The 24,028-nt window shown below is 67.4% G+C and overlaps 6 protein-coding genes across 6 annotated transcripts; 4 read left to right on the plus strand and 2 right to left on the minus strand.

The window, feature by feature from the left end:
- Window positions 1-689: 689 nt before the first annotated feature.
- Window positions 690-4,953, plus strand: RHOBADRAFT_48590 (uncharacterized protein; the record flags this gene model as incomplete). The annotated part of the gene is made up of 6 exons (XM_018415158.1): window positions 690-947; window positions 1,019-1,601; window positions 1,682-3,363; window positions 3,475-3,862; window positions 3,940-4,032; window positions 4,104-4,953. 6 exons carry the CDS (start codon window positions 690-692, stop codon window positions 4,721-4,723), a joined length of 3,624 nt encoding a protein of 1,207 aa, XP_018270358.1. The 3' UTR covers window positions 4,724-4,953.
- Window positions 4,954-5,029: 76 nt separating this feature from the next.
- On the plus strand, window positions 5,030-6,066 carry RHOBADRAFT_54152 (uncharacterized protein; the record flags this gene model as incomplete). The annotated part of the gene is made up of 2 exons (XM_018417172.1): window positions 5,030-5,875; window positions 5,954-6,066. One exon carries the CDS (start codon window positions 5,030-5,032, stop codon window positions 5,846-5,848), a length of 819 nt encoding a protein of 272 aa, XP_018270359.1. The 3' UTR covers window positions 5,849-5,875; window positions 5,954-6,066.
- Window positions 6,067-8,228: 2,162 nt separating this feature from the next.
- RHOBADRAFT_37308 (uncharacterized protein) lies at window positions 8,229-16,525 on the minus strand. Its single transcript, XM_018413425.1, has 10 exons — window positions 16,388-16,525; window positions 16,103-16,200; window positions 15,699-15,800; window positions 15,372-15,618; window positions 14,877-15,274; window positions 13,445-14,799; window positions 11,358-13,328; window positions 9,598-11,196; window positions 8,972-9,511; window positions 8,229-8,872 (listed from the first exon to the last, which is right to left on the minus strand). The coding sequence occupies exons 1-10, from the start codon at window positions 16,390-16,392 to the stop codon at window positions 8,471-8,473; spliced, it is 6,717 nt and encodes a 2,238-aa protein (XP_018270360.1). The 5' UTR covers window positions 16,393-16,525; the 3' UTR covers window positions 8,229-8,470.
- Window positions 16,526-18,451: 1,926 nt separating this feature from the next.
- On the plus strand, window positions 18,452-20,591 carry RHOBADRAFT_54154 (uncharacterized protein). Its single transcript, XM_018417173.1, has 9 exons — window positions 18,452-18,493; window positions 18,562-18,613; window positions 18,682-18,877; window positions 18,949-19,186; window positions 19,277-19,505; window positions 19,600-19,776; window positions 19,875-20,078; window positions 20,200-20,268; window positions 20,355-20,591. The coding sequence occupies exons 1-9, from the start codon at window positions 18,474-18,476 to the stop codon at window positions 20,499-20,501; spliced, it is 1,332 nt and encodes a 443-aa protein (XP_018270361.1). The 5' UTR covers window positions 18,452-18,473; the 3' UTR covers window positions 20,502-20,591.
- Window positions 20,592-20,748: 157 nt separating this feature from the next.
- On the plus strand, window positions 20,749-22,657 carry RHOBADRAFT_54155 (uncharacterized protein; the record flags this gene model as incomplete). The annotated part of the gene is made up of 6 exons (XM_018417174.1): window positions 20,749-20,782; window positions 20,985-21,098; window positions 21,199-21,249; window positions 21,355-21,436; window positions 21,808-21,953; window positions 22,071-22,657. Exons 1-6 carry the CDS (start codon window positions 20,776-20,778, stop codon window positions 22,655-22,657), a joined length of 987 nt encoding a protein of 328 aa, XP_018270362.1. The 5' UTR covers window positions 20,749-20,775.
- Window positions 22,658-23,115: 458 nt separating this feature from the next.
- RHOBADRAFT_65200 (uncharacterized protein) lies at window positions 23,116-23,790 on the minus strand. Its single transcript, XM_018418661.1, has 3 exons — window positions 23,753-23,790; window positions 23,475-23,609; window positions 23,116-23,383 (listed from the first exon to the last, which is right to left on the minus strand). Coding segments are annotated over exons 1-3 (339 nt in total). The 5' UTR covers window positions 23,754-23,790; the 3' UTR covers window positions 23,116-23,180.
- Between the last annotated feature and the right edge of the window lie 238 nt (window positions 23,791-24,028).

Consider the following 24,028-nt stretch of genomic DNA (forward strand, 5'->3'; position numbering starts at 1 on the left):
TCCTCGTCCCTCGCGCCTCGCGGTCCCTTCTTCTCCCCCGCGCCCCTTCCCACCCTCCCTCTTCGCCCTCGCCCCCTCTCACCTCTCCGGGCGGGCCACCATGTCCCTCACAGAGGTGCAGCAACCCTCTCCTCTCGCCTGTCACCCTCGTCGCCGCCCCGGCGACCCCTTGCGCGCCGGCCGAGATAGGCCTCGCCCTGAGCATCATGCGGCGCAGGGGCTTGGCACTCTCTCGAGGCGGGATCGCCCGCCTGACGCGCTTCAGCAGCAGCCCCTGTCTCTCGAGCCCACGAGGACACCGTCACTGACACACCCTCTCTCGCTCGCAGCCTGATGGCAAACGCCGAGCCGTCGAGGCCGCCGCCGGCGACCGCGACCGGTCGCACCGCCGCCCCTCGCAGGCGCCCTCGTTCGCCTCGACCATCCCCGACGCCGCCTCGTCCGACTCGAGCCACACGCACTTTGCCAAGGGCACGAGCGCCGCACGCGCGCCCCGCGACCTCGAGGCCGGCCTCGACCACGCCGGCAAGCCCCTCCAGCTCGCGGGCGACGGCACCGTCCAGGACGCGTCCAACCCGGGCCTCGAGGACACGGCCGTCGAGAAGCCCGGTCGGGTGTGCGGCATCTTCCCGCGCCGCGCCCGCAAGCCCGTCGAGACGTACCAGATCGTCGACCCCTCGCCCGACCAGATGGCGCCCTTCGCGCGCGACCTGACGCCCTCGGCCCTGTACAACCTCGTCGACCCCAAGTCGTTCGACCACCTGCGCTCGCTCGGCGGCACGTCGGGCATCCTCGAGGGCCTCCAGACCGACCCGCGTGTCGGCCTCGCCGACGCCGAGGCCGGCAAGCCTGCCGGGTACGACGACCGCCTGCGCGTCTACGGCGAGAACCGCGTTCCGGGCAAGGTCCCCAAGTCGTTCCTCGCCCTGTGCTGGGCCGCCTACACGGTGCGCCCCGCCCTTTCTCTCTCCTCTCGACCCGAGGACCTCTCACTAACCCTCTCTTTCTCGCCGCGCAGGACAAGGTCCTCATCATCCTGTCGGTCGCCGCCGTCGTGTCGCTCGCGCTCGGCCTGTACCAGGACCTCGGCACGCCGCCCGAGACCTACCCGTCGACGTCGTGCCCGCCGACCAACATCTGCACGCTCCCCTCGGTCGACTGGGTCGAGGGCGTCGCCATCGTCGTCGCCATCCTCATCGTCGTCATGGTCGGCTCGGTCAACGACTGGCAAAAGGAGAAGCAGTTCCAGAAGCTCAACGCGCAGAAGGAGGAGCGCAACGTCAAGGCGCTCCGTAACGGCCAGGAGCGCCTCATGTCGGTCTACGACGTCGTCGTCGGCGACATCCTGTTCCTCGAGCCGGGCGAGATCGTGCCCGTCGACGGCGTCTTCCTGTCGGGCCACAACGTGCGCTGCGACGAGTCGGGCGCGACCGGCGAGTCGGACGCGGTCCGCAAGGCGAGCTTTGACGACATCGACAAGGAGGGCAGCAACGGCAAGACCGACTGCTTCATGATCTCGGGCTCCAAGGTCGTCGAGGGCGTCGGTCGGTACGTCGTCACGTCGGTCGGCCGCAACTCGTTCCACGGCAAGATCATGATGTGTGCGTCCCCCCCTCTCTCTCTCTTCTGGCACCCTCGCCAGCCTCTCACTGACTCGCGCACTCTCGCACACGACCAACAGCTCTTCAAGGCGACGCCGAGGACACGCCGCTCCAGCTCAAGCTCAACGCGCTCGCCGAGCTCATCGCGTGGCTCGGTTCGGCCGCCGGTCTCCTCCTGTTCGTCGCCCTCATGATCCGGTTCTTTGTCGGCCTCAGCACCAACCCGGACCGCACCGCCGACGACAAGGCGCAGAACTTCATCTCGGTGCTCATCATCTCGGTCACGGTCGTCGTCGTCGCCGTCCCCGAGGGCCTGCCGCTCGCCGTCACGCTCGCGCTCGCGTTCGCGACGCGCCGCATGACCAAGATGAACCTGCTCGTGCGCGTCCTCGGAGCGTGCGAGACGATGGCCAACGCGACGTGCGTCTGCACCGACAAGACGGGCACGCTCACGACCAACCAGATGACGGTCGTCGCCGGCTCGATCGGCGTCCACCTCAAGTTCGTGTCGCGCCTCGACGAGAACTCGGCCCGCACCAACGCCAACGACGACCGCGACCCGGAGAAGGTGAGCGCGAGCGGCCACGACGACAACGACGAGAAGGCGGCCGACCTCGAGCGCGACCAGCAGCAGCAGCAGCAGCTCGACGTCGTCCCGCAGCGCAAGGGCCGCCTCGACTTTACCTCGGACATGGGCGACATCCAGCAGCACGTGCCGGCGGCGCTGCGCAAGCTCCTCAACGAGTCGGTCGTCGTCAACTCGACCGCGTTCGAGGGCACCGACGAGCACGGCGCCGAGGGCGGCTTTGTCGGGTCCAAGACCGAGACGGCCCTCATGTCGTGGGCCCAGGCGCAAGGGTGGGAGCACTGGAAGGCGGTGCGCGAGGCGGCCGACGTCGTCCAGATGGTGCCGTTCTCGTCCGAGCGCAAGTGCATGGGCGTCGTCGTCCGCCTCCCGGGCAAGCAGGGCTACCGCCTGTTCCTCAAGGGCGCGTCCGAGGTCCTCGCCAAGCTCGCCACCCGCCACGTCGTCGTCCAGGAGCACGGCGCCGACGCCGCCGACCAAGCCGCCGAGGTCGAGACCGAGGCGTTCGACGACGAGACGCGCGCCAACATCAGCCGCACCATCATCTTCTACGCGTGCCAGTCGCTGCGCACGATCGCCCTGTGCTCGCGCGACTTCCCGAGCTGGCCGCCGGCCGGCGCCCAGGTCAACGCCGAGGGCGAGGTCGACTACGACGACATGGCGCGCGACCTGACCCTGATCGCCATCACGGCCATCGAGGACCCGCTCCGCGAGGGCGTCGCCGCCGCCGTCGCGACGTGCCAGCGCGCCGGCGTCATGGTCAAGATGTGCACGGGCGACAACGTCCTCACGGCGCGCTCGATCGCGAGCCAGTGCGGCATCTTCAGCAAGGGCGGCATCATCATGGAGGGCCCCGTCTTCCGCAAGCTGTCGCCTCAGCAGCGCCTCGAGGTCGTCCCCAACTTGCAGGTCCTCGCGCGCTCGTCGCCCGAGGACAAGAAGGTGCTCGTCGAGACGCTCAAGTCGATGGGCGAGGTCGTCGGCGTCACGGGCGACGGCACCAACGACGGTCCTGCGCTCAAGACGGCCAACGTCGGCTTCTCGATGGGCATCGCCGGCACCGAGGTCGCCAAGGAGGCGAGCGACATCATCCTCATGGACGACAACTTTGCCTCGATCGTGTCGGCCATCATGTGGGGACGCTGCGTCAACGACTCGGTCCGCAAGTTCCTCCAGGTGCGTCTCTCTGTCCCTCTCTCTCTCGTCGTCGTCGTCGGCGGCGGCGGCGGCGGCGGTCGTTGAAGCGCGACCACGTACTGACCCCTGCCTCCCCGCACGGACCCACAGTTCCAGCTCTCGGTCAACATCTGCGCCGTCGTCATCACGTTCGTCTCTGCCGTCGCCTCGGACGAGGAGGAGTCGGTCCTCACGGCCGTTCAGCTCCTCTGGGTCAACCTCATCATGGACACGTTTGCCGCCCTCGCCCTCGCGACCGACCCGGCCGACCCCGAGTCGCTCGACCGCCAGCCGGACCGCAAGACGGCGCCGCTCATCAGCATCAACATGTGGGTCATGATCCTCGGCCAGGCCCTGTTCAAGACGGTCCCGGCGCTCGTCCTCAACTTTGCCGGGCACCAGATCCTTGGCCTAAACGCGACCGACGAGGCCGAGCGCATCAACGAGGAGAACGACCTCAAGACGCTCATCTTCAACGCCTTTGTCTTCTCGCAAATCTGTGCGCCTTATCTCTCTCGTCGTTCGTGTCGTCGAGAGAGACCGGCCGACTGACCTCCCTTCCTCCCTTCTCGCCAGTCAACATGTTCAACTGCCGTCGCCTCGACCGCCACTACAACATCTTTTCGCGTGTCCACAAGAACCCGTACTTCATCGTCATCTTCTTCATCAGTGCGTCCCGCTGCTCGCCCTCGTCGTCACCTCACCTCGGGCGACCCGACTGACTCTCGTCCTCCTCGCAGTGGTCGGCGGTCAGGCCCTCATTGTCAACTTTGGCGGCGCCGCGTTCCAGGTGCACCGCATCGACGGCAAGTACTGGGCCATCTCGGTCATCATCGGCCTGTGCTCGATCCCGTGGGCGGCCTTCCTGCGCACGCTCCCGCCCGGCCCGCTCGAGCGCCTCATGGTCAAGCTCCACCTGTACCCGGACATGTCCAAGGCCGACGAGCTCCCCAACGTCGACAAGGCGGCCGAGGAGCGCAAGTGGGCCGAGGGCATCCAGCGCGCCATCGACGGCCTGCGCATCTACTCGACCGTGCGCGGCGGCCGTGCGCGCGCGAGCAACATTATCCGGTTCCGCCGCACCAAGAGCGCGCACAAGCAGCTGCGCGACATGGACATGCAGCCGACGATGCTCATGGCGATCGCGCCGTCGCTCGTGTTTGCGTCGGTCGGCGGCCAGTGGCGGCCCGAGGGCTCGCTCGCCGACCCGGCGGCGCACGACCCGAGCCTGTCGACGCAGCAGCTCGTCGACAAGGGTGCGGCGCAGCTCGGGCCGAGCAACCCGCGAGGCGGGCACTCGCGCTCGCCGAGCAACGCGACGACGCTCCCGCCGGTTAAGGAGGCGCCTCGCGAGCTCTGAGTCGCCTCGCCCCTCCCCTCTCTTGCCCTCCCTTTCCTCCCTCACGTCCGAGAAGGCGTCTGTACCACTCCTACACCTCGGTGACCCTGCGTCGCCCCTCTCTGCCATCACTAGCTCTGGATCCACCCCCTCGATGTTTCTACTTCCCCTCGTCTAGCTCCCCCTCTCCCTCGTTAGCCGGTGCCGTAATTCGTGCCCGTGCCTCTGTGCAACTCTGCATCGTCTCCTACAACCGCGCACCGAGAGCGAGAGTGAGAGAGCGTGACTTTGAACTTGCACGTGAGCCACTCGCTCTCCGCGCCGACCATGTCGCGGCGACTGCGCCTTCCATTGCAGCCATGGCTCGCACGCACCCAGTCGACCACCACTAGGGCCTCGCTCCCCTCGCCGCTGCAGCGCGAGCTGTTCCGCCGCGTCGCGCAGCCGGTCGCCGTCATCACCGCCCACATCCCCTCGTCCACCGCGACGAGCCCGGCACCGAGCGCGGGCACAGCGAGCGAAGAGCCTCTGCACAACCACGGCGCGACGCTGTCGTCGCTCGCGAGCATCTCGCTGTCGCCGCCGCTCGTCTCGTTCTCGCTCCGCCTCCCCTCTCGCCTCGCCGCCTTCCTCTCGACCCCGACAACCTCGGCACGGGGCGACGCACATCCAGTCGAGCCCACCTTTCGCGTCCACCTCCTGTCGACTCGCCAAGAGCCGCTCGCGCGAGCGTTCGCGCGGCAGGCCCCGCTCCCCGCCAAGGCGCAACCCTCTCCCCCTCCCTCGTCCTCTCCACCCACCTCTCCTGACCCAGGCGCACCACTATCGCCATCAGCACCACCCCCCATGGCCCAGTTCGACCCGGCGCTGTTCGCCGAGCTCGAGCGCACCGGGCTCGGCTCGCTCGACTGCCGAGTCGTGCAGCGCCTGCCGCTCTCGCCTCTCGGCGCAGGCCCGGCAGGTGTCGGCGTCGAGGAGCAGGCGAGTGTCGGTGTCGAGGACGATCAGCCGCGGTCGGAGCTCTTCATCGCGCGAGTCGAGAGCGTCAAGCTCGGCGAGGCGGAGGTGGACGAGGGCGAGACGGCGTTGCTCTACTGGGACCAGCAGTATGCGGGAGCGAGGGCGCTCGAGGCGCAGGCGGTATAAGGGAGGATAGAGAACGGCGTGGCCGAGGTGCGTTCTCTCGCTCTCTTTCTTTCGGCTCTCCCGTTTCTCGCCGTCGTCGAGCCTGACCTCCTCTTTCGCTCGCAGACGATGGGCGGCACGCAGAGCCTTGGGACCGTCGCTCTCTCGCATGTTCCGCATCGTGTCGCAAGTGACGTATCCTTGCATTCCCATCGAGAGCCGCCTCGACCGTCCTTCTCGTCCTCCTCGTCATCATCTACGGGTCGGCGTTACGCATGTTGGGTGCTGCGGCGGAGCGTAAGGTCAGGTCGTCGGCTCGTCGCTGGGAGTACGTCGAGAGAGAGAGCGTCGACGCACGGATCCAAGGCAGACTCAGTGCTCGAAAGACGTCACGCTCGTGCGCAGTCGGCACCACCTCGTTCGTCCCGCGCACGCGAAGCCCGCCCGAGTCAAACTTGTAGCCTCTGCTCGCTCGCAACGAGAGGTGTGTCAGGGATCATTTGTGGCCCCGTCGCTCGCGAAAGAGGGAAAGCGAGAGGACACGCACAGCTTCTCGGCCGCCCTTCTCAAGTCGCGCTCGAACTGCGTCGACCCGCTCCACTGCGTGACGATGGCGCCCGCGTCAGTCTCTGAACGTCGACTGGACGAGACGAAACGTGCTCGAGAGGGCTCACCCCGACGACGGCTGCGCCCCAGCTCGGCCACCTCGTCACGATGAGGTCGACGCGGCGGTAGTGGTCTCTCGGCCTCGTCGTGCTGTTCGCAACGTGCTTGAAGACGACGAGCGCCTTGTCGAGCGCGTCAAACGAACCGGCGCGCTTGTTCTCGCGAGTCGAGCGCAGTGTCGCCGGCTCGGAGAAGGAGAGGATGCCGTCGGGCGGAATGAAACCTGCTCCCGGGTCGAGGGAAGGGCAGCGTCAGGACGGTCCAGAGTGCGAGAGAGGGCATGTGAGAATGCTGCGAGGCGCACCTTTGACCTCGAGACGGTGGCAGAGCCGGCGGAGAAGCCCTCGTTCCTTGCCGTCTTGGTGCGGGCTGCGTGCGCACGGACCTCGAGATCAGGCGGCGTCGAGCGAGGGAGACAGAGAGAGCCACGCACAACGTGATAAGGAGGTCGACGTCGTTCGACATCGTCTTGCCTCGCCGGTATCTGCGAGCGCGACGACGACGGTCAGGCCTCCTCGGCCAAAAGGACGTCGACGAGCGAGAAAGAGCTGTCGACGCACCCGCCGCAGATGACCATGTGCGACCCTCCTTCTATGCGGTCGACTTGTAGCTGCACAAAGCGCGCAATGCTCTCGACCTCGGCTCGTGGGATCCTGCAGGGAGGACGAGCGGGCGTGAGTCACCTACTCGCACTTCTCTCGTCTCGGCGTAGGCGCACAGAGAGGACCCACGGATGCTGTATGTCGTCGTGATAGCGAAACTCCTTCTCCCACCGCCCGCTCTTGCGCATGTCCTCGGCGGAGCGGAACCCTTGCGAGTACAAATCGCGCGCGCCGTGGTGGCCGATGCCATGGACGGTCATCAGGGATTTGATGGCCTGGTAGCGGTCGTTATGCTCGAGGTCGTCTGCGGGTGCTCGACCGTGAGCTACGACGTCCGGGTGTGACGAAAGAGGGCGAGAGGGAGGACGAGAAGGAGCGACGCACCGGCCTCCTTGACGCGGCCCGTCTCGAGGAACTCGTCGACCTTGATCGCCAGCTTCTCGCCGACCTGCAGGTGAGAACGTATGAGTCGTGCCGAGCAGCGAGAAGCAAGGCTGGAAGGGCCGCACCTTGAACAGGGCGCGAGCCTCGTCGCCCGACCGCAGCTTGTACGGACAGGCGATAATGGCCGACAGGGCGGTCGCGTACGAGATCGCTTCAGGACTGCTTGCTGAGGGTTCGGAGCGGTCGAGCGACGTGTCAGTGCTCGTTTCGGCGGCGACCGAGGCCGTGGGAAGCGAGGCGCGAGGAGGAGAGACGCACGGCCGTACTCCTTCATCCTGAATTCTCGCAGCGGAGCGAGCGCATCGACGAGCGCTTGATTGACGCAAGGTCGCGGCGAGAAGCGCATGCAAGCGAGAGGCGGTACAGCAGGACGATGCGGCTCAGGAGCGGCGCCGCCGAGCGAGCTCATCGTCGACTGGCGCTCGGCGGCATCGCCAGCGTCCGAGGGCGACGCGTCGCCGAGCCTTGAGCTTGAAGAGACGCGTTCTGCGAGTCGTGGTCGCGGCGGCATGCGAGGAGCGAGCAGAGCAGGCGGCGAGAGCTCCGATGTACATGTCAATCGCGCGCGCCTCGCACTCAAAAGCTGCTCAAGGGGAAGCTGTCGTCACTTTCCCTCGCCAGCGCCATCGCAATCGCCGACGCTCGTGCGCGCTCGCAGCTCTCTCGGCGTGACAAGGAGGACGAGGAGATGGACCAAGGAGAGAGAACCGGTTGCAGAGAGACGTATTCACGTGACTAGCCAAGGGAAGGAGAGAGAGGCGCGCGGCGCCCTAAGGACCGTAGGGAAGAGGAAGGAGACGGGGGTACTAAGAGAGAAAGAGGGAGAGAGGGGCAGAGGGGAGAGAGAGCGCGCGAGAGAGAGAGAGAGAACCAAGAGGAGGGAGAGAGAGAGAGAGAACGAGAACGAGAGAGAGGGAAACGAGTCTATCTACTACTGCGAAAGGACCTGCTGGAGCTTGGCGACCGTCTCGGCGTCGAGCTTGTCGCCGAGCGCGGCACGAAGGCCCTCGGCGAAGGCGGCGCCGTCCTCGGTCGCGAGCGACGCGATCTGGGCGGCGATGGCCGACGTGCGCGCCGTGCGCACCGTGGCCGTGATGTCGCTCGCCGCCTTCTCGAGGGCGTCGGCGACGGCGGCGTCGCTCGAGAGGTCGACGTCGGCCGGGATGACCTGGGCGAGGTAGGCGAGCTTGTCCTCGCGCGAGAGCGACGGGTTGGCGGCGGCGATGCGGGTGATGGCGGCCTCCTCGAGGATGCGACGCTTGGCGCGCAGGTAGAAGTAGCGGCGAGCCTCGCTCCAGACGATGCTGTCGCGAGCGCAGCCCTTGGCGAGGATCTGCAACGAGGGGAGGGGAGGACCGACGAGGTCAGTACGGGTTCGAAACGAGGCGGCCGTCGACGATGACGACGAGGAGAAGAGGAAAGAGGGACGCACACGTCCGGCGCGGTCGTGCTGGTCGGCGAACTGGAGCGCGATCTGCTGGTACAGCGGGAGGAGGACCTTCTCGCGAGCGGCGAGGTCGGTCTTGACCGAGGCGGCGTCGGCGGGCGAGAGGCTGGCGTCGGTGCTCTTGGCCTTGAGCGAGTGGTAGGTCGGGTCGAGGCGGTCCATGAGGGCGAGGATCTTGTCCTTGCGGAGCTTGATCTCGACGATGCCCTCGGGCTCGAGGACGCCGGCGCGCGCCGTCTCGTCGACGTACATCTCCATCATGCCGTTGTTGTTGATCGACGGGTCGAGGACGACCCAGGCGCCGCCTCGAAGCTCGCCGTTGGGCACGATGTAGACGAAGACGGGCTGCTTGTACGCCGAGAGGCCGTCGACGATGAGCGAGCCGCGCTTGAGGACCTCGTCGAACATGTCCTGCTGGCCGCCCGAGAAGCCGCGCCAGTTGGCAAAGATGATGAGCGGCAGGCCCTCGCGGTTGAAGTCGGCGATCGCCTGGCCCGTCTTGAAGGCCGAGTTCGGGTACCAGACCTGCAGGACGGCGGCGACGAGGTCAGTGACGGCGTCGAGGACGGGCAGGGACGACAGAGAGAGAGAGAGAGAGAGAGAGGACGCACCTGGCCGGCCTCCATGATCTTCTGCTCGTTTGAGAGCGGGTTGGCCGGGTCGGCGGGCACGATGCGCTCGACCGTGCGCGTCTCGACCGCGATGGCGCCGAACGGGATGCCGCCGAGGCGAGCGCGGCCGACGACGACCGTCTGGGCCCACCCGCTGAGGGTTTCCTGGAACGTGCCCTTGTCGAAGAAGCCCGACAGCCAGCGGCCGTCCGTCTCGTCCGTCTTGCCGGCGAGGAACCAGCGCGGGTCGTACGCGCCCTTGATCGGCTGGTACTCGATCGTGCGGTCCCACGAGTCGACCGAGGGGAGGATCGGGAGCGGCGCGCCGCGCGACTCGGGCACGAACGAGAGCCACTGGACGATGCTGAGGACGCCCTCGAGGTCGTTGGCGGCCGTCAGGTGCGACACGCCGTTCTTGTACATGATCTGCGTGCCGCCGAGCTGCAGGTTGCTCGAGTAGACCTCGCGACCGAGCACCTTGTTGAGCGCGCCGGCGCCCGTGAGGATGATCGGCTGGCCCTCGACCTGGACGGCGCGCTGGCCGAGGCGGACGAGGTACGCGCCGATGCCGACCGAGCGCGCCGTGACGAGCGTGATCGTAAAGATGTCGTCGTACGCGCGCGACGTCTCGCCGGCGATGAGGCCCGAGCCCTTGAGCGACTCGACGCCGAGGCCGTCCTGGAGGCCGATGATGTCGGTGATCTGGTACCGCGTCTCGCCGTCCTCGTCGACCTTGGTCGTGATGACGCTCTTGTCGCCCTTGTTGTTGAGCTCGCCGAGCTTCTCGGGCGTGAGGTACAGGTACTTGAAGCCCTTTTCCGGGCGCGAGGCGTCGATCCACGCGACGCTGAACTGGTCGACGAGCTCGTCGGCGATGCCGAGGCGGGCGCCCGAGTTGGCCGACAGGTAGATGCGCGGCAAGCCGAGCTTGCGCGCGAGCTCGGTCACGGCGAAGAAGTAGCGGTCCTCGTCGGGCCCGAACGAGCCAATCTTGAACGTGATGTCGTTGGCGATGGCGACGACGCGGCGGCCCGACGGGTACTCGGGCGTGCAGATCGTAAAGACCCAGCCGACCATGCCGATGTTGTTGGTGCCGGGCGGGCGCGCGACCTCCTGCGGGACGCCGAACTCGTCGAGGACGAGCTCTTTGGCGACGAGCGGCTCGGCGGGCGCCGTCTTGCCGACCGCCTTCCACTGCTTGCGGATCGCCTGGCGGAACAGGTCGGGGAAGTCGTACGCGTACGTCGTGCCGACGACGTGGGCCTTGTAGCGCTTGGGCTGGAGCCACTCCTTGGTCGGGTACGGGAAGTTGACCGGCTGGAGGTGGAACGCGCCCTGCGGGCCGATCGACTTGAGGATGACCTGGCCCTTGTCGGTCGTCACCTCGCGGTACGCCTCGTACTTGACGACGAAGCCCGACACGTTCTCGATGATGGCGCGGATCGGCTGGATGTTGCCCTGGGCGTCCTCGATGACGATGCGGATCTCGGCGCCCGTCACGCGCAGGCGCCAGAAGCGCTTGCCGTGGCGGTCGATGAAGCCGGCGAGGGCCGTCTGGACCTCCTCAAAGTCGAGGCGCAGGCTGTACAGGAAGTTGAGCTGAACGAGGGGGGAACGTGCGCAAGGAAGGGGACGAGAGTCAGTGGCTGTCGCTGACGGCTAGGCGACAGTGCGAGGGGAGAGAGAGAGAAGGACGAGAGGACGAGAGGAGGGAAGAGGGAGGAGGGAGGAGGGAGGAAGCGAGAGAGAGGAGGACGAACCGAGATGTGGTTGCCGTCGGCGGCACGGCGCTGAGCGCTCACGACCTCGAGCGTGTCGAGAACGTCGGTGATGAGGCGGTCCGACTCGCTGACGAGGTAGTCGGCCGTCTTCATGCTGCCGCGCAGGCGACCCGGGCGGACGAGGGCGCGCACGAAGAAGCGGCAGTCGGACGAGTTGCCCTTGGCCGTCGCGTAGTAGATGTGGATCTGGCGGTTCTCGACGGGGCACGGCTCGAGGTTGAAGTTGGACAGGCGGCCGAGCTCGAGCTGGAACGCGAGCGCCGGCTCGATGTCGCGGATCGTCTCGAGCTCCTTCCACTGGCCGTCCTGCTTGCGGAGCGTGTAGTACGACGGGTACTGGCCCTCGCGGCAGATGAGGAGCGTGAGGCGACGCATGCCGTGGCGGTCCATCTGGCCGCTCAGGGCGTTGATGACGTGGGCGAACTGGGCGCGGAGCGCGTCCTCGTCGAGGTCGTGGGCCTGGCCGGGCACGGTGAGGGCGACGTTGACGACGTTCCACGAGTCCTGGCTCGACTGGGCCTGCGGCGCCTGCTCGATCTTGCCGCGACCCGAGTCGGGGAAGTGGCGCATGACGGCCGTGAGCTCGCGCTCGAGGTTGTCGAGCGATTTGATCGAGAACATGGCGCCGTAGCGGATCGGCTCGCTCTGGGCCTGGTTCAGGAGGAACGTGAGGTCCGAGTACGACGCCGTGCGCTGCGACGTGAGGCCGGTCGTCGGCGTCGTCGGCGCCGACTCGCTCGCCGCCTTGCGCATGCGGAACGACCACGCGACCGTCGACGGCTCGTCCTCGGCGGCGTCGGCCTCGACGTGCTCGAGGTTGATGAGGTTGTACGAGCGGTACGCGCGGCGCACGTACGTGTCGAGCGCGGCGAGGGCGACCCACTGGTCCTGGTGCTGGAAGAAGCCCGGCAGGACGTCGAACACGGTGAACCGGCTGTCGATGACGTCGCGCAGGACGTCGCCGCGAGGGGTGCGGTCCGAGGGCCCGACGGCGCCGTACACGGTCGTCGTGACCGAGGCCTTGAGGATCGACTCGAGCTGGTGGAGGCGCTCGTCGAGCGACGGGAGCTGGGTGTGGATGAGGACCTCGCGCGCCTTGAGCGACACCTTGGTCGTCGCCTTCGAGTCGAGCTCGGCGAGCTCCTTGAGGACCGGGCTCACGACCTCCTCGACGAGCGGGATCGTGTCGGACCCCTTGACGATGTCGAGGAGCGCGAGCGCGAGCGTGTTCTTGCTCGCCGCCTTGTAGTGCGACAGGACGAGCTTGACGACCGTGTCGGGCGCGTCGCGGTACAGCTCGCGCAGCTCGAGGACGACATCGTTGTCGCGCGCCGAGAAGGGCTTCTCAGTCTCGGCGTACAGGCCGAGGAGGCCGGCGAGCGTCGCCCACTCGTGGTGCTTGAGGCCGGCGCGGTACCGGTACACGATGTCGTCGAACGCGACGAGGAAGTTGCGGATCGTCTGGGCCTCGGTCGGGCGCAGCTCGTCGAGGCACGAGTCGATGAGCTTGCGCAGCTTGGGCGACGGGAACTCGGCGCCGCCGGCGGCGGCCGAGTCGATCGACTGGCGCAGCGCCTGCTCGAGCTTGGCCGGGATGCGGCCCGACAGGGTCGACAGGACGGCGTTGGCCTCGCCGTACGGGAGCTCGGGCGTCTGGAGGACCTGGACGAGCTCCTTGATGCTCGCCTGCATGATGGACTGGTTGTCGTACCCGGCGAGGATGTTGCCGAGGACCTCCTTGAGGTAGGCGAAGCGCTGGTGCGGCTTGTTGCCGATGATGCTCGGCAGGCCGAGCTGCGGCAGCTGGCCGTCGAACGGCTTGGCGTGGTTGACGCGGCTCGGGTCGTCGAGCGAGAGGATGCCGAGGATGTCGCCCGCCTCGAGCGTCGCTCCTGGCTGCTTGATGAACTGCGCGATGCCGTCCTCGGCCGCGATGAGGGGCATGATCATCTGTGAAAGTCGGGCAAAGGAGGGGTCAGTGCGCGCTCTCGAGTATGGCGACGACGACGACGACGGCGGCGACGACGACGACGACGACGACGACGAAGGAGGAAGAGGCGACGCACCTTCATGACCTCGATCTCGGCGTAGGCCTCGCCCTTCGAGATGTGCTCGCCGCTCTCGATGAAGTAGCGCACGAGCTTGCCCGGCGACGGCGAGCGGAGCTGGGTCGGGTCGTTCTCCTGGGCGATGAGGACCGTGCGCGAGTCGATCGAGAGGCGCAGGGCGCCGACCTCCTCCTTGGCGTAGCACGTGTACGAGCGGCCGTCGAGGAGGACGAGGAGGCCGCCGTCGGCGAGGGGCCGGACGCCGACCGCGACCGACGAGCCGTTGACGTAGATCGACCACGTCGTCGGCGACGAGCGCGACGCCGTCGCGCGGTACTTGACGTCCTCGATGACGAACTCGAGCGGGACGACGGTCGCGAGGAGCTCCTTGGCGGGCGTCTGGCCCTTCTCGAGGATGCGTTTGTACTCGGCGACGTTGGCCTCGGACGCGAGGTGGGCCTTGGTCGCGGCGCCGCAAATGATGGCGAGCGTCGTGTCGGGGCGCTCGGCCGTGAGGCGCATCGAGATGAGGTTGTCGAGCCAGGCCGTCGTGATCGTGTTGTCCTCGAACGCCTCGGTCTCGAGGAGCTTGATGAGGTACTCGACCGTCGTGCGGAAGTCGCCGCGGATCGACAGCTCCTTGAGGGCGACGACCATGTTCTTGCGCGACTCGCCGCGGTCCGAGCCGTACGCGAAGATGTGGCCGAACTGCGAGTCGGCAAACTCGTGCAGGCCACCGGCCGAGCCGACCGAGAAGTAGCCCCACACGTTCGTGCTCGAGCGGAAGTTGAGCTCCTGGAGGGTGCCCATCGACGGCTTGAAGCCGGCGTCCGGGTTCTCGGCCGTGATACGGACGGCGACGACGTGGCCCTTTGGCGCCGGCTTGCGCTGCGTCTTGGTCGACTCGGGGTTCTCAAAGTCAAAGTCGATGAGCGACCGACCGTGCGGCGACTTGCCGTACAGCGTGCGGATGTCGCGGATGCGGTGGAGCGGGATGCCCATGGCGATCTGGAGCTGGGCGGCCGGCAGGTTGACGCCCGACACCATCTCGGTCGTCGGGTGCTCGACCTGGAGGCGCGGGTTGAGCTCGAGGAAGGCGAACTTGTCGTCGGCGGCCGAGTACAGGAACTCGGTCGTGCCGGCCGACACGTAGCCGACGAGCTTGGCGAGGCGCACGGCCGACTTCTCCATCTCCTCGAAGCGCTCGGGCCCGGCGATCGTGACGGGCGCCTCCTCGATGATCTTCTGGTGGCGACGCTGGACCGAGCAGTCGCGGCCGAAGAGCGAGATGGCGTTGCCGTACTGGTCGGCGAGGACCTGCACCTCGAGGTGGCGAGCGGCACCGGCGAGCTTCATGATGAAGACGGGCGAGCCTGCGGGAGCGACGCAAGAGTCAGTGCGAGTCCTCGTGATGAGGGCGGTCTCTTGAAAAGAGAGACGGTGGACGCACCGGGAACCTCGGTGAGGACGGCCTGGAACGACTGCTTGAAGTCGGCGTCCTTGCTGACCATGCGGATGCCCTTGCCGCCGCCGCCCTCGGACGCCTTGATCATGACCGGGTACCCGATCTTGGCCGCACGCTCGAGGCCCTCGTCGGCGTCGTGGACGCACGCCTTCTGGTACACCTCGTCGGTGACGGTGACGAGGCCGTCGTCGGTCGTCGTCACCTCGTCGATGCCAGTGCCGGACCAGTCCATGCAGGGCACCTTGGCGTGCTGCGCGACGATGGTCGACGAGATCTTGTCGCCGAGCGAGCGCATGGCCGACCCGGGAGGACCGATGAAGACGATCTTGTGCTTGGACGCGGCGAGCGACTCGGGCAGGCGAGGGTTCTCCGAGGCGTGACCCCTGCAGGCGTGGAGAGAGGAGCTCGTCAGTCTGGCTGTACATCGAGAGAAAGGCAAGGCGCGAAAGGGGAGAGGGACCGAGCGAGAAGGGGACGCACCAGCCGGCCCAGACAGCGTGGACACCCGTGCGCTCGGCGACGTCGACGATGACGTCGACGTTGGCGTAGTTGTTGTTGTTGGTGCCGCCGGGCACCTCGACGTACTGGTCGGCCATGCGGATGTAGTCGGCGTTGACGCGCAGGTCCTCGGGCGTCGCCATGACGACGAACTCGATGGCGCGCTCCGAGCCGAACGTCTCGTACGCCCACTTGCGCACCGAGCGGATCTCCTTGACGGCGGCGATACCTGAACGCGTCGAGCGAGAGAGAGAGAGTCAGTCGGACGGAACGGCGGCAGGCAGCCGTGACAGAGAAGCGACGACGCACCGTTGTTGCAGATGAGGATCTTGGTGATGACCGTGTGGCCACCGCGCGAGCGGACCCAGTTGGCGACACGAGAAGGAGGCGCCGACTCGAGCGAGTTGCCGCCTGTGGGGGAACGAGGCCGAGGGCGGCGTAGAAGACGACGTGCGCGCACGACATGGCGAAGAGGTTGGCATAGTCGGGTCGTGCGAGGTAGGAGGTCGGGTCGGTAGGGCGTGCGCGGGACAGGAGCGGTCGGCGGAGGCGAGAGAGAGTGGTGGGGCAGGGCGGGCGAGGGGGATAGGGAAGTCGAGTTGGGCGACGGCGGCGGCGGAAAGGACGGTGGACGGACAGGCAGGAGGTGTAGCTTGCGTCAGTGACTGTCTCTCTGCAGAGAAGAGGCGGACAAAGAGGACGAGGCGACGCACCGATGAAGTGGCCAACCTTCGAGTGGTCCCACTCGTACTCGTCGGCGTCGCCAGCAGGCACGCTGGCCCCGTTGGTCGCACCAGTCACTCCAGAGAAGCTGCGGCGCCGCATCGAATCGGTTCGAGGCGGGCGAGGTCGGAGGAGGCGGTGTCGATGAGGATGTTGGGCGGCGGGAGGTGGGTAAGTCGGTGAGGAACGGGGGCAGGGGCGTGGGAGTGGGCGTGGCGGGTAGAGAGAGTCAGTGGGGTGCTGCAAGAGCTGCGAACGAGGCAGAGAGAGCTCACGGCATGACGGAAGCGGTGGTCGAAGGGTCGAGGGAGGGGGAGGTGGGAGCGGGTACGGAGGGTGGAGGGGAAGGGGGAACGGGCGCAGCCGGGGGAGAAGAGGTGCTGGAAGGCGAGAGTGCAAGTGCCAGAGCCCGCAGAGGGGGTGAGAGGTGGTGGAGGGAGGAGAAAGGATCCGGGCGACGAGGAGTTGGGGGAGAACGACGACGAGGGTTTCTCCTTTCCTGCTTCCCTCTCCGCGGGTGCGTGAGCCTGACTACGAGCTCTCGTGGGCTGTACGAGGTCCAACGAGCTACCAAGGAAGCACCCGAGGTTGACGTTCGCACTGCCGAAGCCGCTTCGATCACCAGTGACTTGGCTTCCTCCCTGTCTCCGAGCTCACTCGTCCTCTGTGGCCGACTGAGCGACGTCAGATCGTCGATGCACTCGTCCAGCTACCAGTCGCGCGACCCAACGACGACCGACGAGCCGTCCAGCGGCAACCCGACCGTCTCCCCACCCAATCGCTCGCTCCCGACCTGCCTGCGCTCGCCGCACCGTCCCTCCAGCGCCGCCAAACTCGTCACAGCAAGAACTCGTCGAGCACTCGCGCGACGCCGGCCGGGTCCTCAACCGCGTGCCAATGCCCGACGCCGCTCAGGTCGACGCGGCGCGCGTTCGGGATCTCGTCGCACAGGTGGTCGCTCGTCGCTGCGTCCGAGAGGACGTCGTACTCGCCTGTCGCGTGCAACGTGTCAGTCTTGAGTTCTCGTGCGGCCCGAGGTCCCGAAAGAGAGAGAGAAGGGGGCGCACCGGCTACGACGAGCGTCTCTGCCTTGATGCGGCTGTACTCGGGCTCGCTCGCCCCGGCAAGGGCTCGACACGCTGCGGCGTACCCCTCGGGCTTGGTCGCGAGCACGAGTGCGCGCACCATGGCGACAGCGAGCGGCGAGTCGGCCCTCGTGCGCTCCGACAAGCCCGCCGCGACGACCTGGTCGACGACGGCCGACATGCCGTGCTCGAGGACCGTGTGAGCGCGCTTGAGCATGAGGGTCTGGAGCGACGGCGAGAGGGCGCGCATGGCGCCGAGGAGGACTGGGTGTGCGACGACGAGTCAGGAGGGGTGCGTCGATGAGAGAGAGACAGAGGCGCAGACGCACCGAGTTTGTCGACCTTGTCCGGGTACCTCGCCGCAAAAGCGCACGCGACCATGCCCCCGAGGCTGTGCCCGACGAGCGCCCGGACCCGGTCGACGCCGACACGCTCGAGGACGGCGGCGAGGTCCTCGACAAGGTCCTCGACGGCGAGCATGCCAGCGTCGTCGGCCGTGTCGAGCTGCGAGACGGGCGACAGGCCGTGCCCGTCCATGTCGTAGCGCACGAGGCGGTACGGGTGCGGTGCGGCCGAGAGGCGCGAGAGCGGAAGGGCGGCCGAGTAGAACGAGTGCGAGGAGCCGAGGCCGTGAAGGACTGCGAGGGGCGGCGGCGGGCGAGGAGTTGACGTGTACCGGCGAGAGGTCGAGCGTCCGTCAATACCGGCACGGCGAGAGAGAGAGAGAGGGAGACGAGGGACGCACAGACAATGGCCTCGCGGGACGAGTCGGCGACGCGCGTGTCGCCCTGGTCGATGAAGAGGGGCTTGCCGCCGGGAAGCCCGACGACCTTGTCGTCGCCGACGGGAGCAAAACACATCGCTCGTGCCGTGGAGCGGCGAGTCTGGGGAGCAAGACGGTCGCGGTGTGGGGACGAGGGGGGCGAGGTGTGCGAGTGTGCGGAGGTCCGGGCCAGTCGTAGCAGGCGACGGCGCTAATCTGTCTGCAGCGTGCAGTAACGCACAACGGCAGCAAGACCGTGCGGAGGTAGAGGCGAGAGAGCGAGAGCTGGTTCGAGGAGGACGAGACGAGGGGGCCCTCGTCACACGGCTCGCGGTGCCGCAGAGGCAAGGCGAGGCAGCTCGCAGAGCTCGAGTCGAGCTGCTGGACTAATCAGGCCGGCCACACGAGGCGCGAGGCGAGTGGGCCGCCATCAGCTCGTCTTCGTCGCTTCGGTTCGTCGTCTGTCGTCCTCCCCGCTTCACCCGATCCACGCCCAACCCGATCAAGCTCACGATGGCTGCAGAGGGCAAGCAGTGCGTCCCCTCCTCCTCGCCTGCTCGGACTCGCGCCCCTTGTACTCACCCTCTCCTCCTCCGCCCAGGTCCAAGGCGACCCTCCTCGCCCGCGTCCGCTTCTCCAACCCGCTCCCGCCAGTGCGTCCCACCCAGAGCATCGCGACCCTGCCTCTCCTCCACCGCCTGACCCGCCTGCCCCCTCGCAGCCACCGTTTCCGCCGCGCCTGCTCAACGTCCCGACCACCCCGCAACGCTACGCCGCCTACGACTTCCTCACCCCGATCCAGGGCGAGCGCGAGCTCCCGCTCATCCTCGACGCCGAGCTCGGCCTCCCGCTCGAGTACGGCCGTCCTGCCGAGGGCGCCGACCCGGATGGCGAGTACTGGATGGGCAACCGCTCCTGTGCGCCCCTCTCTCTCTCTCTCCCGCTCGCGACAGTCAGCGTAGACTGACACCTACTCGACCACCCGCAGCCATCGCTCCGCCGCAAGACGCGCCTGTCCCACCTCGAGCCGACGAGGACGCCTTCCTGTTTGACGAGCCCACGCCGCGCAACGCGGCCGCCGCCGGCCCAGGCGCCGCACCGGGCACGCCCGCCCGCGCCAACATCACCGACGTGAGCAAGAAGGTCGACGTCAGCTGGCTGCGCAAGACCGAGTACCTGTCGAGCGACGCCGGGCCTTCGAGGCTCGCCATGCAGCAGCTCAACGGGTGCGTCTCCCTCGTCCTCTTTCTTGTCCTCACACACGGCGCACACGGACTGACCGACTTCCCGTTCCCTCCCCCCTCTCGTGCCTGCAGCACCCCGAAAAAGGCCCACGTCGCTCTCGACCCGCTGGACCGCCCGGGCCGCGCCGCCGCCATCGCCGCCACGTTCACGGCCGCCAACGTCCCCCTGTCCGAGCTGCGTCACCCGACCAAGCAGGGCGTCACGGCCGTCGAGGCGTTCGACATCCTGCCCGACGCCGACCTGTGGGCCAACGAGCTCGACCTCGTCCGGTTCGGCGAGGACCCGGCAAACCAGGGCCCGGTGCGTCCTCGCCCTCTCGTTCCACCTTCTCGGCGCCTCGCTGCGACTTTGTCGTCGCAGCAGTCACTGATGGTCTGCTTGTGTGCGCGCGCAGAACGAGCTCCCCCGGCTCGGTCCCGACCCTCGACTGCCTCGCGCCCTCATGCGCGACCTGTCGGCCGTGTTCCCCGAGGGCGAGGGCCGCGTCGCGTACTACCTCCCGTCGGACGACCCGAACGCCGTCGCCTACACCGAAAAGCGGTACGCCGGCGAGGAGACTGGGCCCGACGAGGTGCGTCGCGCAGGCCGTCCTCTCTGTCTCTGCCGCATTTCTCTCCTCCCGAGAGGCGCCGTACTGACTGACTCCTGTCATGTCCTGTCTGGTCGCAGGCGTTCGACTTTCGCTACGTGCGCGACTACGAGGTCGCCTCGACGCGGGCGCTCACGCAAGAGTTCATCCTTAGCTTCGACGCGGGCGAGGACGCGACCGAGGGCGAGCGCAAGGCGCGCCCGGCGACGGTCGGCGGCAGGCGCAAGGGCGCGTACTATGCGCAGTTGGGCGGCGCCATCCAGCTCCGCAAAAGGAGGCCTAAGGTGCGTTGGCCTCGTTTCGCGCTTTCTCGTCCTCGTGTGCGGCGGGTCATCGCGATCCGACGTCGCACGTAAGGCGCCGTGATCTCGACACTGACTGTCTGCCTCGCCGTCGCGTCCGCAGAAGGGCGAGAACCCGCGCGCGTTCCCCGAGGGGTCGCAGGAGCAGTTCTGGGACGGCATCGCCCTCTCTGTACGTCCCTCGCGTTCCCTCCTCTCCTTCGCCGCCCTTCGACAAGGATCTCGCACTGACTCGGCCCTCCTCTACCTCGCGCGCAGCTGCACAAGCCGCTCGACATCCTGGAGCAGCCCGACGAGATTGAGCGGTGGAAGGCGTTCAAGCGCGAGGTCGAAGCGCCGCCGGCTCTCGAGGGCGGCGCCGGTGTGCACGAGGGTGCGGGTGCAGGTGCAGGTGCGGCGGCCTAGCTCCAGATGGACGAGCGAGCGAGCGAGGTCCGGGTTGGGGAGAACGAGGCGACGAGAGCGGGTGGAATCGCAGTGCGCTGTTGTACTCTCTTCGCCGCTTCTGGTTGCTTCTCTGTGAGGTTATTCTTTGAGAGTCTGCGGCGTGGCCGGGGCTCGAGCGCGACGAGGCTGAATGCGGCCGCTCGCTCCCACAGTTCTTCATCAGCTCGTCACGCTTCTTCTCGCTCTCTCTCCCTCCACACACCACCTCGAGACCAGCACCAGCACTCGCACCATGCCCAGTGCGCTTATCGTCCTCGCTCAGCCTTGCGCAACCCACACAAGACGCCGCGCTAACCTTTTTCACCTCGTCCCCCTCCCCACCTCCGACCTTTGCCCGCCGTCACGCCCGCTCGCCCCGCCTGCGCACGCCCTCGACCTCACGCACGCACAGCCTCGCTCGACCTCCTTTCCCCACTGCCTCTCCCTCTTCCTCCCGCGCAGCGGACAACTTTGGCCAGTCGTACACGATCAGCTCGAGCGGGACCAACTCGCAGGGCAACCACTACGATTCGCGCGACTACGGCTCGTCGGCCTCGAGCCAGAACTCGTACCACTGTGCGCCCCTTGTCCCTCTCTCTCTCTCTCTCTCTCCGGGTCGGTGGCCGGCGCACTGACTCGCTCTTGCCTCCTCCTCTGTGCGCACTCGACGCGACAGACTCGAACCAGGACGGCTCGTACGCCTACTCGAACAGCGACGGCTCAAAGTGTGCGTCCTGCGCGCTCTCTCTCGTGACGTGCGCTCTCCTCGAGCGCCCGTCGCGTTACGTGATGCCTTCGACCACGCTGACCCTCCCGCCTCCTCGCCGCGCAGACTACAACTCGGGCGACGGCTACGCGTCGTACACCAAGTCGGACGGCAGCGGCTGGACCTCGTCGGGCAACTCGGGCAAGCAGTGAGCTCCCTCGCGGTCCCCCTACCCTCTGGCTTTCCCCCCGACCCGCTTTCCTTCACTCCTCTGTGCATCCCCTCCCTCGCCTCGCGTCCCTCCCCATCAGTACTGTCCCTCGAGTCGACCCCTCGTGCCCGTCGAGGGCAAGTGGAACTAAAGGTCGTGCCGTCCGTGCCCATCGAGCGTGCGCCGCGAGCGAGAGCAGCCGAGCAGCTCGAGCGCGAGGGACGGCGCCCGGCAATGAGGCGGTCCGCTGCAGCCGCAGAGAGCGAGACGAGGCCTCCTTGAGCGCGTAGAGCAAGCCCTGTCCGTCCGGAAGACGCAGCACTGACGCTTGTCGCCCTCTCCCCGCCTTTCCCTCGCCTCGCTCGCAGCTACCGCGACGCGCCTGCGACGCCGGCCGACGACGAGTACGAGGTCTCGAGCGAGTCGGGTGCACTCGCGAGCGGCGAGCATGTCGCCGAGGACGAAGCTGAGAGCGAGAGCGGGGGCGAGGCTCGTGCGCACGAGGAGAGCTCCGGTGCGTCCTCTCTCTCTCCTTCGCTTCCCCTTTCTCGCGCGCGCGATCTCGAGCTTACCGTGCCCCTCTCTCCCTTGCACTCTCTCCCCTCCGCGACGGCCCGACTGGCCCCCACAGACGACCCCTCCACCCTCGCCAACGAGCTCGACGAGCTCAATCTCGAGCCGGACGAGCACGAGTACGAGCACGAGCGCGAGCCTGTCGCGGCCGGCAGCGTCTACGGCGACTCGAGCGACGCCGACGAGGAGCGCGAGGAGGACGAGCAGGAGGTGTCGGCGGCGGCGGGAGGGTACGAGGAGGACGAGGAGGAGCGGCAGGAGAGCGGGGGTGCGAGCGGCGTGTACGCCGACGAGGACGACGAGTCGGACGGCGTCGTTGCGTCGACGAGCGAGGACAAGGACGAGGTCGAGGGGCAGCAGGAGCCGGTCGACGACGAGGACGAGGAGGGAGGGGCGCTTTCCGAGCCGGACCTCGACGAGGACGAGGACGAGCTGGACGACGATGAGCTTTCGCCGGTCGAGGTGGACGACGTCGAGGACGATGTCGAGGTGTCTGCCGAGGACGAGGAGGTCGAGGGCCAGCTCGAGGAGGAGGAGGAGGAGCTCTCGGTGTCGGACGCCGAGTTCGACGACGAGCTCGACGAGCTGGACGAGTTGGACGAGCTGGACGAGGGTGGGGACGAGGTCTACGACTCGGACTACTAGACAGTGCAACGACGCGACAGTCCAGGACCGCAAGCAGCCGCGAGCGCTCGAGAACGAGGTCCGAGCGGGCCTGAATCGGCCTTCTCAACTCGCTCCTGCTCGACCCGTGCTCTCTCTTTCTATCGAGGTGCTCGCTCGACACTCGCACGAGACCAAGAGGATCGTGAGGAACTGCATTGCGCGATACAGGAGCTACGACAGAAAGGCCCGACCGTGACGAAGGCAAGGGCGACTCGAGCGAGAGGGCGAAGCCCACCACGCACGCCGCTCTCGCGCGCACCGCCAGACAGAAGCGAAGGAGGGAGAGAGGGACGAGAAGAAGAGGAAACGCAGCATACTCGACGAGAAAGAGAGAGAGAGAGAGACCCTCCAAGGTCCTCCCCTCGGTGACGAGGAGAGGGAGCCTCTTCGCTGGGTGTAAGGCGCGCCCTTCTCGTTCCAGGCGCATCTACAACCCCGCGTCCACCACCACCTCCTTGCCCCGTCGCCCCAATCGTCTCAAAGCCAGATGCCGCTAGGGGCTTTAGGCAGTGATGGAGAGGAGGTCCGAGTCGCCGGCCGACTCGATCGACATGACGCCGACGCGGAAGAGCTTGCCGGCGGCGGTGCCGAGGGCGACGTTCGAGCCCTGGTACAGGTGAACGGGCGTCTTGCTGAGCATGGCGTAGTACTCGATCTCGGAGCGGCGGAGAGGGGGGGTGTTGCCCGAGACGAGGACGAGCTTGGCTGCGAGTGGTGAGGGTGGTCAGTGCACAAGTTCGAGGTACCCGCACGCTGCACACACGAGAGAGAGAGAGGACTGGGCCTGTGGACGCACACTTGCCCGAGCGCATGGCCTTGAGGACCGACTTGTAGCCGAGCTGGTACTTGCCCGACTTGATGACGAGGGCGAGCTTGGCGTTGATGTTGTCGGCCGACTTCTTGACCTTCTTGGTCTGCTGAGCGGGGGCCACTGTGGGTTGCGAGGGAGCGAGTGAGCGAGGCCGTGAGGGGAAGTTTTCGAGGCGGCGGCGAGGGACGGGGAGGGGGCGTGAAGGGTGGGAACAAGGGCTGGGGTGGAGGTGCTTGAGGGAGGGAGGGGAAGCGAGAGCTCACTGGCGATGAACTTATGAGGTGGGACGACGACGGGGGGTGACCAGAGGTGAGGAGAAGGGGAGGAGGAGAGGAGGCGACGAAGGTGTGCTCCTCCCTCTGAGGCTCACGGCCATGAACCCAAACGACCTCTTCCTGCGCTCACACGCACACGCTCAGCAGCAGCAGCAACAACAGCAACTGCAGCAGCAACTCCAACAGCAACAGGCCGCCGCCTCAACCTCGACCTCATCAGCTCCTCCTCTTCCACCACAACAACCCGACTCGGGCCTCGCTCCT

This window comes from Rhodotorula graminis, assembly GCF_001329695.1.
Source record: "Rhodotorula graminis WP1 unplaced genomic scaffold RHOBAscaffold_8, whole genome shotgun sequence".
Taxonomy (NCBI): Eukaryota; Fungi; Basidiomycota; class Microbotryomycetes; order Sporidiobolales; family Sporidiobolaceae; genus Rhodotorula; species Rhodotorula graminis.